General features: G+C 38.1%; 1 protein-coding gene across 13 annotated transcripts in view; it reads left to right on the top strand.

Moving 5' to 3' along the window:
• Nucleotides 1-15,263, top strand: part of abi1a (abl-interactor 1a) — a 56,252-nt gene that overhangs the window by 37,525 nt on the left and 3,464 nt on the right. For 2 of the 13 annotated variants that reach the window (XM_032551703.1, XM_032551705.1), the window contains 7 exons: nucleotides 1,499-1,602; nucleotides 2,268-2,411; nucleotides 6,646-6,737; nucleotides 8,201-8,347; nucleotides 10,466-10,714; nucleotides 13,843-13,929; nucleotides 14,931-15,113. In XM_032551703.1, coding sequence (XP_032407594.1) covers nucleotides 1,499-1,602; nucleotides 2,268-2,411; nucleotides 6,646-6,737; nucleotides 8,201-8,347; nucleotides 10,466-10,714; nucleotides 13,843-13,929; nucleotides 14,931-15,113 — 1,006 coding nt within the window. The remainder of the gene's footprint in view (nucleotides 1-1,498; nucleotides 1,603-2,267; nucleotides 2,412-6,645; nucleotides 6,738-8,200; nucleotides 8,348-10,465; nucleotides 10,715-13,842; nucleotides 13,930-14,930; nucleotides 15,114-15,263) is intronic. The other 11 variants (XM_032551708.1, XM_032551709.1, XM_032551710.1 and 8 more) reach the window with 8 other exon arrangements.

Below are 15,263 nucleotides of genomic sequence, written 5' to 3'. Positions count from 1 at the left end.
CTTTATGGACGATTGATGCTAATTAGCTACATAACTCTTTAGTTGTGAATAAACTATAGTAACACGTTGTATCATTGAAACATGGTGGCCATCCACATGGTTTAATTTTGGGATTAGCCTTTGCTTAGGACTGTGTTGAATAGCGTTTGGTTTTAGCTTCTGTTAAACACCGTTACTGTTACCATAACTTTACTATAGTGTTATAGCATTAGCTTCTGCTAAATACTGTGTTGCTATAGTGTTACCATAGTGCAGTAGCATTAGCTTCTGCTAATATTATGTTGCTATAACGTTTCTATGGTGTTGTAGTATTAGCTTCTACTAAATACTGTTGCTATAGTGTTAGTACAATATTTTAGCATTAGTTTCTGCTGAATGTAGTGCCTTAGCATTGCTATACTGTTGTAGTATTAGCTCCTGCTAATACAATGTTGCTATAGTGTTACTACAACATTTTAACATTAGCTTCTGGTGCATCTAGTGTTGCTGTAGCATTTTTAGCATTAGCTTCTGCTGAGTGCCTTGTTGCTATAGCAATTTAGCAATAACTTCTGCTAAATAACGTATTGCTCTAGTGCATTAGCAGAACCAATATTTATGATTAGTGCTTTCGGGTTGGCACAAATGACTTTTTATTTTGCAATAAATAACTCTCAGATTCATACATATGCCAACTGCATTGACACCACCTGGTGGTCAGAGTGTGAACTACACTTGGTCCATGGAAACAGAAGTGCATAATGAAATCTGGTTGATAAACTCAGTAAGTAATCTTAACCCTAAATTTTGTTGTATAGTGAAAAAGGTTTACAAATGTCTACTACAGCTGACATAGCAGAATAGACATGTGACCAACTTTCTAAAAGTTATTTCTAGTTTGGCATTTGAAGCTTTTTAGCGTCAGCAGGCAACTAAGGAATGGAAATAAGCAATTTGTAAAATTTAGATAAAGAGAAATGCTCAAATTTGTCCCTTATTGAGTCATTTTGCTCAATTAATGATTCAGCATTCCTCTGGACTTCTGATTTAATTTCTAACTTTCTGATCCAGCCGTTGACAAAACTGCTGCCTAAAACAAAGTTGGTGCTTAGATAGAAGCCAATGGTTTGCTGATGAAAGAATATCGGCTGCTAAGGAAGCATGAGTACTAGCTTAGCACTGCAACTGGTATGGTGGGAGAAAAAAAAACGAAAAAAAGATCCTGAAAAAGTCCTTAAACGTTTTGTAGTTAAGGTAAATCTTCCAGGCTTCTCAGACAGCTCAGATACATGTCAAAAATGCAATAATTTCTTATGTTTTTCAATGTAAATCCAGATTACATGCCTAATTAAGGTACTCTGTTTGGTGAGATTATGTGACCACAGTTCAATACCAACAGAAATACGCCGTCTGAGCAGCCTGCAATATTTAATTTCATTCACAGAAGTCATAATCATCCAATTTTGTCTGTAGGAGTTTTGTAAAATGAAGCAACTGTTTTGTTTTTCTTCCACCACAGCAACATGGAAACAATCAGGCCGTCAGAGCGGGAACGCTGTCCAGGACCAATCCGCCTACACAGAAGCCGCCCAGTCCGCCGATGTCGGGGCGAGGCACGCTTGGGTAAGACGGCCTGTCAAGTTTCCTCAGAGTTGGGCTGATCCTTTAATTACAGAACGGTTAATGAGGACAAATAGGATTATTTATTGTAGCATTTTTGTTGTTTTTGTTGGCAACTTATCCCTCTATTTAAAAAGTTATCTAAATTTCTTTGGCTACTAATTTTTGTGAATCTTGTTTTTTTGGGGGGTGAAATCATAATACAAAAAATAGTGGTTTTTAATAAAAAATAATTGTCTTCATATATTTGATTGTATTGTGAGTCATAATTATACATACACTCCTCACTAATATTTGGAAAAATGTCCAACAGCATTTGTTTGTAGCCATCAGCAAACTTAATTTATATAGCACAAGACATATTAAACATTATTTTCAATAGTTAATCAAAAGAAAGTTAACGTTTTAACAAATATTTATACTTAAATAAATATTTGTATATATACACGAGACCATACGTGTGACAAGCCACAATAAATTACATTTGTACACCAAATTCCTATTTTTTTAATTGTAATTTAGAAAAAATTTAGTTGTAATTTGTATTTTTAGCAATATCAATATAAATAAAATACCAAAATAAAATGTGATTATAAATGTATTATATGTTCAATATTTATTTGGTGTATTTTTTTATATATATGTATATATTTTTGTGGCTGCTGCAGACGCAACACGCCGTACAAAACGCTGGAGCCGGTGAAGCCGCCTACGGTCCCCAACGACTACATGACCAGTCCGGCCCGACAGGGCGGCCAGCAGAACAGCCCCGGACGCACGGCGTCGCTCAACCAGAGGCAACGCACGCACAGGTATGTGAGAGAGGGACTGATGGACTCACTGGATGTTCCAGTACTGATGACGGTCATGATTAACTCCCTGCTTTCTTTTCCATTATCACAACGACCCGGCTCTCGGTTGATAAGATCCAAATGTATAATATATCACATTGAGTTGTTCCTATTACTGTCATTGTTCTGACTACAACCTATGAGCCTGCCTATGGGGCTAAATTGGTGCCGTCAAGTTTGCTAAAAAAAAAACAACTAATTTTGATGCTGGAAAACAAATATTTGTAACAGAAAAACTGGGGAAAAAAACATGAATCTTTTTTTTATATAAAATTGAAACTGAAAAGAAATTTGGAAACCGACAATTTAAAAAATAATTTTGCTGAAACAGTTTTTAAAAGTTTCAAAATAAATACATTTAAGCTGCTATACAGTTTTTTTATTTTCATTGAAGCTGAAAAATATTAAACTGATGAACAAAATAATCATTTTGAAGCTGAAAATACTTCGAAAACGAAAAAGCACAAATGGTTGAAGCTGAAAAATATTTCAAAATAATTTTAAAGCTGAAACAGTTTTAAAACAGAAAAAACTTTCTAAAAAAAATGAAACTGAAAAATAATTCTGAAACTGGGAAATAAGTTTGAAGTTCCTCAAAAAAAATTGTTTAATTTGAAGTTGAAAAAAACTGAACTGAAAAAGAAATTTAGAAATAATTTTGAAGCTGAAAATACTTTGAAAATGGAAAAAACTTTTTTAAAAAATATTTAAAACTGAAAATTAAAAAAAAAAAAAGAAATAATTTTTTTATAATTGTGAAGCTGAAAATTTTTTCAGAAGCTAAAAGTTTGCATACGGCGGTCAAATTCGCAAATTTTGACCACAAACGAATTCATAGAACAAAACTCATGATTTTTAGTATTTTACTTGCCAATTTTAACTACTTAAATGATAAACGTCATGAATAAAACTCTAAAATATCCCAAAACGTATAAAAGAACAAACCTCAAGTGTGATCTTAACCTTTTCTGTTCAGAAAAAATGCTGCCAGAGTTTCACTGCTGTGTGAAAAACGTCTTCATGTCAGAAAGTTTTAATCTCTTCATTTGCCTCAGCAGCTTAGTGCGCATTCACACCTCTTTCTTTTTTTTCTGCCGCACAGAAATAAATCCTGTATTTGTCTGACGAGGCTTGAAGTGGCCCTTACCACAGTCAGAATCTCTGTTATTAATATCTGTAAAAGCCTCAGATATGAAGGGCGATTTGAGCTGAGGGGAAAAACTAATGCTGTGTGCAGAGCATTGAACGCTGCGGCTGCGCTTTCATTAAATTTGACTTATGAGTGAATGAATCAGTCTCATTAGCTAAAAAGCCATTTATGCTGACTGTGATGGTAAAAAATACCTCACGACTTCCGTCTCTTTCTTCTCCTGACTTCACATTTTTGGACGAAGAACAAAACAAATGTGCAGAACTTGTGTCCACTCAGCGTTATTGTTGCTAAAGTGTGGCCTAAAGCTGCTGTAGCTTCTGTTTAAAAGCCTGATGCAGTCTAGCCTCTGCTAATATGACCACCATGCTAGCATGATTCGATTATGCTGGCCTGGGATCAGTTGGGCTTATTCAGCTCATCAGTCTCAGTCAGACTCAGCTGAATTTAAGCTCCTGTTGGACCTTAATGTGTAGCGCAGCAGCCATTATGGTGTCTGATATTATTGCTGTTGGAGAACAGGACTGTTGTTGTTGTTGTGGGAGAGAAATGGCTACCAGTGGTTTGGTTCAGACGGCTCCACTCATCTGTAGGTTTCTGCTTTCTGGACTGTAGAAACAAAATGTTCATAATGAGAAACTGAATCACCATCATGGATACAGCAACACTGATTCTGATGAAGGATCCATCCATCCAACCATCCGTCTGTTTATGCAACCATCTGTCTATTTATCTATCCACACGTTTATTCATTCATCCAACCATCCGTCTGTTTATCTATCCACAGGTTTATTCATTCATCCAACCATCTGTCTGTTTATCCATCCATCAGTCCATTTATCCATTCATCCATCTGTTTATCCATCAATTCATCCATTCATTTATCCATCCATCCATCTTTCCTTCGGTTTTTGTATTTTTTGAGTTTCTGCTCTGTCATCTCAAATCCCCAGTTTGTCATTGCAGATGACAGTGACAATCAGATGACAAAATCCTTCTTTTTTTATTGGTTTAAAGCTCCAATATGTAACTTTTCATTAAATATATGTACTTTTTTTTTTTTTACATGTTTGTTGAAAATGTCTCCATGTTGTGACAGTTTGCTTTGAGACAAATACTCTGTCAAAAGGTCAAGGTCCCCTGCCTTCTCCCAGTGCTAAATGGTGCTAAATAGAAACAACCAATCAGAGCCAGGAGGCGGGTCTTAGTGCTGCCAATCACAATAACTTCCTGTTTTTTCTGCTGTACTCCTTTTAACACAGTCTGTCATGAGTGCTCAGACTAGTTAGCTTAGCTACCGATGACGGTAGATAAATGATTTTCCTTCAACAGCAAGTTCTTTGTCTGGCACATTTATCAATGAATACATGAGGGTGATTAAAAAAAGTTATTTGTTTTTCTGAAATGCCTTGAGATGACATGTTATGAATTGGCGCGATATGAATAAACTAAATTGAATTTTAAAATAGTTGTGAATTCTGGGAATTTGAGTCTGAAAAAACATGTAATTTTGAGTTTTTAAGGATTTAATTAAGGTAAACTTTCCAGGATATGAGAATCTGCTGACTTTATGCTTTGCTCTCACTGCCGCTAGCCTAATTTTAGAGGCAGTGACCCTTTTCTTTGCGCGTTTAGAGCCGGGGGGGGGGGTTGATTGATGCGAGTCAGACAGGAGGGAGGGGAGAAGGGGATAAAGAGATGTAGTGGCGGTCGGTTCAGTGGGACAGAAAGAATCATAAGAGTCCAGGGAGACGCGTAAGGAATCTCCTCGAAGAGTCGAGCTGCGGTCACCGGGGTGAGAGGCAGCAAGGGTCAACCGAAGTGCAGGGATGAAATGGAAATGTTTGGATGTTGGGTTGAAGTTAAAAAAAAAAATCTGGGATCAAGGCCAGGCTGAAAGAGAGAGCGAGATAGCAGGAGGGGATTTAGCTTGCCAGACTGCTGATCTAAAAGCCCCGAGGTGAAAGGCAGCGTGTAACAGAGCTGACACACATTCTCCAATCAGATGTCCTATATTTTATCAAGGCCAGCGCTTACTGTACATCTAACCCTGCTGCAGTCCCGTCCTAAAACAATAAAGACGCCAAACTTCTGTTCTAAATCCAAGAGATATTCTGTTTATGAATGTTTTTAGGGCATTTATTACTAAAAGTTAATTCAAGAATTAGTAAATGTAGCTTTATGCTGGAGAAAATGGGTGATTATACATTTTTTGGGGGGGGAGGGGTATCCAGTCATTTTTGACTACTAGGCACTTATTATCCAAAATTCACATTTTGAACATTTTTGTTTGGTTTCTACTGCTTCTAAAAGCAATCCAAGCGCTTAAAAAAAACATGCAGCCATTTTCTGGCAGTAAGTTAAATATTTTTTTGGTGTCTTGAAAATGAGCCATTTCAAAAACTTTCACATGTAACGTCACAAATCAGCAGGCTCCAACCCGTTACCTAGCAACCCCAGGGAAGCCCAGCCCGTTACCTAGCAACCCCGGGCAAGCCCAGCCCTTTACCTAGCAACCTAAGCCTAAGTAAATATAGAGTTCCAAGAAAAAGAAAAGAAATGGTAGATGTGTCAAAATTTTAGTTCCAAACAGTTAATAATTACTATTCCTATGCCTGATGATAAATTGTATCAGTGATTATTGCGATAAATTATAATATTGTTGTTTTGAGATAATTTTTAAAGTAATATATTCATGAAACCATAGTAGTTCTCCCTTTTCAAAGACCAATAAACTTTAATTTTGTAAAAAAAAATCTTATCTGGAACCAGAAGACATTTTAGATATCTAAAATAAAACACGACCCAAAACAACAAATAAAATGGGAATAGAAACCACACACGAGCAAAATCACAAATAAAATGGATTACGAAGTCTAAAGAAAATTGTCATCAGAATGGAAATGATCAGGCTCATTTTAATTTCTGACACAATTAACTTATTAATTGTTTATTGCAACATTATTCAACATTTTTGTTATTCTCTGCATGTACATAACTTTCTGAATAAAAAGTGGAATTAAATTAGATTTTTATTTTTTTCAGTGGAAGCAGCGGGGGAAGCAGCAGCAGGGAGAACAGCGGCAGCAGCATTCCCATCGCCGTGCCGACGCCCTCCATTCCCAACTCTGGACCAGGTGAGCACCACCTGACCCCTCGGGTCACCGTCCCTCTCTCTATCCACTGCAGAGAAACCTAAAACGAATAAATAAACAAACCCTCGGTTCATCAGGATTCAGTGTTTTTCTCCACTCTGGTGGTTTTTAAATGCATAATGTTGATTTTTAGCCTATAAAAGGACTTTAGGACTTTATTCAGCACAAAGCTTGTGTTCAGCAGTCGGGGATTATTAAGACCCATTGTGTTCTGGGCGCAGCTGCTTCCCTTTCCCCCTGGATTAATAGGCCAAGCTGTGAGAGGCCTATTTAGCTAAAGGTCCACATTACTTCCTGTTCAGCTCAGATGTTGGTTCTGGTGCTGCTCACCTTCCTTTTTGACAGTACTGTCTTAGTCTGGCTTGGTGTTACCATGGTGATTAGATCAGATGTTTATTTTTTTGGTGCTGTGGGGAGAAAATGAAATCGGCATCTCCCTAAAGAAGTTGTTCCTTCAGGAAAGTTTAGTGGCGGGAAAAGCTGTGGTAGAAAAAGTTGGACGAACAGAGACGTCCGCAAGCTAATCCCATTTGAAAACTAAACGTTACCAACAAAAATACGTTGGCATCGTTACTAGTGAACCAGAGAACACTGCAAAAACACAAAACTAATCTTGGTACACTTGAACTAAAACAAAAATAACTCATGAGTAACTTTTCATCAAGATATTGGAGTTTGTTTTCAGTCAATACTGATTTAATACTGATTTTTTTTTTTTTCATTAAAATACTAGATCCACTGCCATATTATTTTACTTATAAAAATACATTTTTCCAGTTTTATAAATTAAATAATCTGCCAGTAAAACTAGAATATTAAGGAAATATTGACTTACAACAAGCTCTTATATCTTTCTGAAAAGTTGCTTATATACTAATTTTGTTTTATTTGAACTGTAAAAAAGCATTAAAAATATACTTGCAGTGAAAACAGTTCTGACTTTGTAGCGACGCATTGTTTTTCCTTTCACTAAGTTTTCCATTAATAGGTTGGATGTGTCGTTTGTTGGAAAACTGTCATAAAAAAATTTTCTTCCCTTGATTTTGTTTTTTCAGTGGTTTGATGCAATTTCATATATTCTGAGCATCTTTATTTGTTATCTATAAGGTATTATCAAAATTAACAGAAAGCGTCACTACATGTTTTTTATCTTAATTAGTGAGTTTTCAGTGATTTTATGGAAATCTATTTATTATGGAGATCAACCTGCAGTCTATATTTACACCATGACCTTGGTGAAGGCTGGTTTTCTGCAGATGAGGCAGTATTTTTTAGGCTTCTGCTTGCAGCTTCAGGATTCACGCTACGCCGCGAGCCGGTTGCCGCGGAAACGCTCCGTCGGCATCCGAAGGCTTCCCAGTGGTTCTGATGTTATGCAACGGAGGTGCAGAGGTTCCTCTCTCTCTCTCCGTTCCCGCTTCCAGTAACGCTAATCCCTTTTTCAGTCCCGTTCGTGCCGGCTCCTCCGGGAGCCCCGCCGCCTCCTCCTCCTCCTCCACCTCTTCCTCCCCCTGGCGTTCCTCCACCTGCTCCTCCCATGGGTGGGATGGCCCCGCCTCCTCCTCCACCTCCTCCTCCTTATCCAGCCGTAGGTGAGACTAAATCAGCTCCAGAACTTCCTCCGTCGCTGGTGGTGGATCAAGGCTGCGCCGTTCTTCTGGGTGTCTTCTTTACTGCAAGCAGAGCAGATTGTCTTTAATTAAATAAAAACTTTAATTTGGTGCAGAGAAGGTTGGTGATATCAGCCAATCATATTCATACTTGTCTCCTTTAAGAATCACATTCACTTTTCATACGAAGCATCTCTCCTGTGGTGACGGTGATTTTAATCCCTTTATTGTTTTCCCTTTAGTGCTTTCCAAAAGTTGCATTAATTAAATTTTATTTGACGAATAAACGAGTGATGAATGAATACATTTTATTGGTCAAATAGACAAATGCACAATGCAATGTGGTGAAGTTTAATGGTGAAGTGCAAGAAAGAAGGTAAAGTGCAGCAAACATCCCCACAACAAGGCGTAAATAAATAAAATTACAAGAATGAAGTAATACAAAAATAAAGACGAAATATTACGAGAATAAAGTTGCAGTAATATGAGAACTCGTACTAATATTAATAGTCGCACTTATATGAGAATAGTCGCATGAAAACAGTCGCACTGACACGAGAATAAATTCAGTTTCTTGTAAAAGAAAACGCTGACTAAACGAGGAAAGGTTGAGTTTAATTTGGTGCAGAGAAGTCTTGTGATTTTAGCTAACCATTTATTCTTTTCTCTTCCAATAATCACATTTACTTTTCACATGAAGCATCTCTCCTGTGGTGAAGGTGATGTTAAATCCTGTGTGAAGATAAAGTTCAGCAAACATCTCCACAGTGAGGTGTGATGGTGGCAGCATCATGCCAGCATGAAGGGAACCAGTAGACCTCTTAATCCTAACTAGAGCTAGCTAGCTTACAGCGACATCGGTCTTTCAGGAATATTGACTCCAGATCTGAGTGCGGTTGGGTTTGTATGTGGGATTTTGTTGCAGCTGTTTGTCTGATACATAAACCAAACAAAATCTAAATTCTGCAGCGAGATGATCACTTGCAGGTTTTCTCCTCTGAATATCGCCGCCCTCTTCCAGCTGTAATTGCCTCCGCTGCTGACAGCGCGGAGACGTTTGTTTGTGTTCCTCCAAAGATTAACTTCCTCTGGTCCCGCCCGTTTCCAGTTTGAGAGTTTGTTCTCCTGAGAGATGGAATATTGTGTAGAAATATGAAACAGGAAATGTTTGAGATGCTTTTTGCTCTACTAAACACACCCAGAATGGAAAGTTATTTTTATGACTGGTTCGATCTTTTGTGCTGCTCCTCTGCTTATTTCTCACTTCATCTCTGCTTCTGAGACGCATTTAATGGTCAGTTTCTTTATGTTTGCCTCTGTAATATTGTTTATTTATATTGTTCATAGGGCTGGACAATAAATTAATAAAACACGATCAGTATAAACAGATGATGCATCTGATATAATATTCAATATGTAGAATATTCACAACTCAAAACTAGAACCGCACAGCATTCTGGGAGATGTAGGCAGAGGGAACGCTGTAGCTGCTCAACCTCTCCTTGCACAATATGCTAATTTACCAATATGCTAATATAAATTTCTTCTTGTATGTCATTGTAATTGTAAGAATAGTATAAGATTTAGAGATTCACAAGAAATAAAGATAAAAGCTTTTTAACCGCATTTTGCAAGATTGCTTCTGAAAATAAAAAGTAAGTGTATGTGCCCCTGTACAACAGTCTAGAGTACTAAATTAGTGTTTGATATATAGTCTTGTACAAGTCTATAATCTCATAAAAGATTCTAACAATAAAGTTGTTGTTTTTTTTCTCTGAGACCACCAGAGGGCACGTCACGAGTTTGGCTGCATTTCAGACATTTATAACAAAAACCTAATCAATAATTATCGATATCGACTGATATGAAATGCTTATATTGTGATATGTTTTTCAGCCATATTGTCCAGCCCTAATTGCTCCCCTCAGCTCATCTTCTTGTTCTGTCTAGGTGTTTTAATAAAATGTGGGGCTCTAATCGGTTATTAAAATCTCTCCATAACCTTCATGGTGTTGATTATTTTTGTCTGTTTTTTTTCCTTCCTCTTCCTCCTCCTTGGTTCCTTCCTGTCCTTTCTCCCCGTCTTCTGGGTGTGTCTAGTGGTGGCCTCTGGGCCCGGACTGGGCCCCGCTCCAGTGTCCCAGTTTGGAACCATCTCGCGGCAGATTTCGCGGCACAACCCCTCCAACTCCTCTGTCTCTATGGTTTCGGCCACGGGCACCTACCGCCGGGCGCCTTCGGTCACGTCGCAGTTCTCCCTGCAGCAGCAGCAGCTACAGCTACAGCAGCAGCAACTGCAGCAGCAGCCTCATATTAACGGAGGCACTCCTGGCTATGGCCAAAACTCAAGTAAGGCCCTTCTGTCTCCATCTTTAACACTAAACCCTGAGCTGACACAGAAGCATGAAAGGTCACGATCTTTCAAATCACACACAGTCACCAACTAAAAAAAAGTAACCTCTAATATCCACAAATTTAAAGAAAGAGCACTACTCTATTTTCTTGCTTGGTTTTTTATTTCAACATATTGGAAATCCTTTAAACTTTACCTCCAATCAATGTTTTCATTATAAATAGGGCTGAAACAATTAATCGTGATTAATCATGATTAATTGATTAATGAAATCAACTAATTTAGTAATAGTTTAATCATTAACTGGAATATGCAGATTTAAAAGGCAAATCAGAGCAGTAATTAAGCTACAACTTTACAAAAAATACATACATCTTTCATTTAAGATGGGAAAATAACTATTATAGCTTCACTTGGTTCAAATTCTGTATTTCAAATCTATAAAGCACCTTTTGCTACCTAATTATTAATTTTTTAAAAATAAACAGATCAGCCCTACACTGTATTGACATTAGCTTGAACCGAAAGGCCCGACTGAGTTGATATAAGTACTTTAAATGATGCTAAGTTGATGAATTTTAGGGAAAAATTGTATCTACAAAATGAATGATTTGTTTATTTGCATACTGTAAAGTCACTTATAATGTAATAACATCAAATATGATATAAATTGATAGATTCACTTTTGGGATTATGGATTCTAGTTGTTATGAAGTGAAACAGAATTAAAATTATAGTTTGCATTTAGGTTTTACTGAGCTGTTAAACCTCACACTGATCTCTCTAAAAAAATAAATTCCGGTATTTAAATGTGTTTTCTTGCTGAAAAAGACACATCCACATGTTGCAGATCTGAATGCTCTCGCCCTTTGTATCTGTCCAGCCAAAGACTTATTCGCTTTAGGGTAAACGTGGAGAAACAGCGACCCCTTGTGGTGAATAGTAACAGTCATCTTTTGTTTTTAAAGGGGAACAATCTGACCGAATTCAAACATAATCCGCAGTTTATCCACCGACCCCAGTGATCCTTGAAATCTCATCACAGCCTGAACTTTTCAACTGTTGCTGAATGTGATCCAGAGATGAAAACAAATAAATAAATCAGAAGAGAAAATGTGACCTCTTTTAGCGCGCTTCTCTGGTGTTTTCTGGGTAGCGGGTTGAACATGATGACTGACAGTGTTGGGTAAGTTACTTTAAAAATGTAATCCGTTACAGTTACAAGTTACCTTGTTTAAAATGTAATTGTAGTGTAACTTTTTCGATTACTTTTAAAAAGTAATGTAACTAATTACTTTTGATTACTTTTTGATTACTTTGAGGTTTTAATGAGTATTGACCCATGTTCAACATTTAATTTTTGAGAACTGAGTGGGAACCTTAAAAGAGCACTAAGCTGAGAGGGAATTGCTGACAGGCAATCACAGGAGGTCCACAAGAAGAGATGCCAGCACCAGGCATGTAAGATTTTCTCAGACTCCTCTCATCGGGCCATACTCTTTCCTGCTCCTCCCCCAGGCTCTACCATTTACGCAGTTTGCAGACTAACACAAGCAGGTTCAGAAACCACTTCTTTCCTCCAGCGGTCACCTTATTGAACTCTTCCCAAAGACCAGTCTTTCCTTCCCCTCTATCCATACCTTACTGTACCATCCCAACATTTGTACAGTGTTCCTCTTCAATTCGCACTTGTATAGCCCTATCTACAGTGGCTCTGCACATACATGCATTTCCCTAGGGGTATTTTATTTATTCTGCTGCACATATCTATCAACCATCTTTCCTTACCCTAGCTGTGAATAACTGCATTTTATCTCTAAATACTGCATGCTGTACAATCTGCACACGTTGCACTTGATTAGATGCCAAACTGCATTTCATTACTTCATACATGTGCAATGACAATGAAGTGCTCTAGTTTAGTAATAAATAAGCAAAGTAAGACTTTTACATCACATTTTATTTTTCTTGATTTTTTCTTTGCACACCCTTGCTTGTAAAATTAAACACGGCACACTACAGTGCATCAAGAATTAAGATGGACGATGGGTCCCGAGTATCAGATGGACTAAACGTGCCTTTCAGAAGAACGCCTGGATGCTTCCTCTGAAAAGAGAGAACAAAAGATAGAAGAAAAATATACTATAATTAATAATTATATGTTCAAAGTAGCATTAATTGGGGCCTGCCCATAGCAATACATAAGGAGAGTAGTGACTGACTGACTTGCGAAGCAAGTGATAAAATTCCACAAGCTAATGACTACTATTTAGCTAAGCTTAGCATTGATGCTAATTTTTAGCATCAGAACCCTGGGTCCAAACCGACGGGCACACTTTGGCAGGCCCCCGTTAAATTTCTTCAGGAATTTTCTAGTTTACTTTATGTTCATCATGAAAACCATAACACTAGCACATTGCATACAATGTCTCATGGGAAAGAATAGATTCCAACGTTTGTCATGCATCAACACCAAACAGTCAAATATTCGTAAAACAATACGCTTCGTCTATCAGTGAGTTGCACTTACCTCTAAATGTTTCCTCTGGTTTGACATAGATTGCTTCGACGTGGACAAGTTCTTGATAGCCGGCAAACACTTCTTGCACTGCACGGTTAAATTTGAGCCATTTTCACATATGTAAATGAAATGCTCCTTATATTTCCAGTGCTGGAAGGTTGTCATTTTTGATGCGCTGCTTGAGCTGAAATGGAACCGTCCGCTGCTTGCTGTTCCTCCAGGAGGCTCCGCCAGCACAGGACGGAACATCAGAGTGGCATTGCGGCTGGCAAATATGATAGAGACAAGGAGCCGCAGCGGGAAACGGCGATATAGGGCGCAAAGCAATAAAAATATCATTACATATTTCGCAAAGGTTTTTGTTCATATTTTTTTTAAAATGTAACTAAATTTGTAATTCTTAATATTTTTGGAAGTAACTGTAACTGAATTACATATTTTCTCATTGTAACTGTAACGAATTACAGTTACTCTTTTTTTGTAATTAAATTACGTAACGTCGTTACATGTAATCCGTTACTACCCAACACTGATGACTGATGGGCTCCTGTCTCTGTTTTTCGCCTCTCTTCGCCTTCCTGTCCTCTCTCTGCTGGCTTTCAGTGTCTGTCGCTCCTCCTCCTCCCCCCATGCCCCAGCTGACTCCACAGATACCTCTCACTGGCTTTGTGGCCAGGATGCAAGAGAGCAGTAAGTGAAGAGGCGACTCTCGGTTACTTCCTACTTATTTCAGCATTTTTCCGCATGCAAAGTGCATTTTATGACTCTGATGCCTCATTATTGGGTCTCTGCAGCAGATTCGGAAAGTTCTGTCCTCTCTTTAAAACCACATACTTGTAGATGCATGCATCGCTTTTTTAGCATTTTTGTAGTTTTGAATAACAAAGATGTATGGCAACTAAGAATGAACTGTCGCCCTCTATCGGTTTCAAACGTATATATATATATTTTAAAAATATAAATGAATATTAAAACTTTGTTCGTTTTAACTCACGACAGCTTTAAAAATCAGCCGTCGTTATTGGCGCCATGTTTGTAATTTTTCTACGTTATCACTTCCGCTTTTCCGTCACATCCCATCCTCAACATCGTAACAAATCAGTAATTTTTGGTTCAGAAACGCTATTAAGGTTCAAGTTAATGAGCTCGAGTGTTTATATTTCAAAACAGAACCGAATAAAGTGCGTCTTGCACTCTTTAGACGGTTTCTCTTTAACCGTTCTGATGGTCGTCCCCGCCGCCATCTTTGATTCTATATCAACGGCCCCGCTTACGGATGACCAGCGGCGCCCTCTGATGGATGGCGGCCAAACTACAACACTAAAAGAAGGTCTAAAATATTGGAAGTAATTTTAATTTAGTAGACCATTAATCTTAAGCTGATTAAAAGTCACAAGAAAATGGTAAAATAAACTGTTAGACACGATTTAGTTGAAACATAACCTGGGTTCTTTTGAATGTATAAGTAGTAAATAAATGACATATGTGCATGTCTGAGAACATTTCCAGGAGACTTAAAGAATATTAAGTGACTTATATTAATGTCTTGGAGCCTGCTCACCGGATATGAACACTTCTCCCTCTGCATGTTGGTACATTCCTGAATGATTCTGCATGATCCCTCTGCCGCCCTCCTCATCTTGTTTTATAACTATAAAAGTTTTCATTGCTAACTTCTGACTGTCCAACAGTAGCAGACACCCCAACTCCACCACCGCCCCCGCCGCCGGATGACCTCCCCATGTTTGACGAGTCCCCACCGCCACCGCCTCCTCCAGTGGATTACGAGGACGAAGAAGGCACCGTCCTGAAGTTTGACGACCCGTACGCTGACGGAGACCCGCAATGGGCCCCCAAGAACTACATAGAGAAAGGTTGGCTTCAGGATTCCTCTGTTAACATTTGATCTGCAGCTTAGTGTCGTAGATTTGTATGAATATGGGCTGGGATTTGAGTTTGAAAAAGTTAGGAATTTTATTTAAGGGTTTTCCAGGTCTAGAAATGGATGGGAAAGTACTTTCATC

The sequence above is a fragment of the Xiphophorus hellerii genome, chromosome 21, assembly GCF_003331165.1.
Source record: "Xiphophorus hellerii strain 12219 chromosome 21, Xiphophorus_hellerii-4.1, whole genome shotgun sequence".
NCBI classification, from domain to species: Eukaryota; Metazoa; Chordata; class Actinopteri; order Cyprinodontiformes; family Poeciliidae; genus Xiphophorus; species Xiphophorus hellerii.
This window is presented reverse-complemented; position numbering and strand designations above follow the sequence as displayed.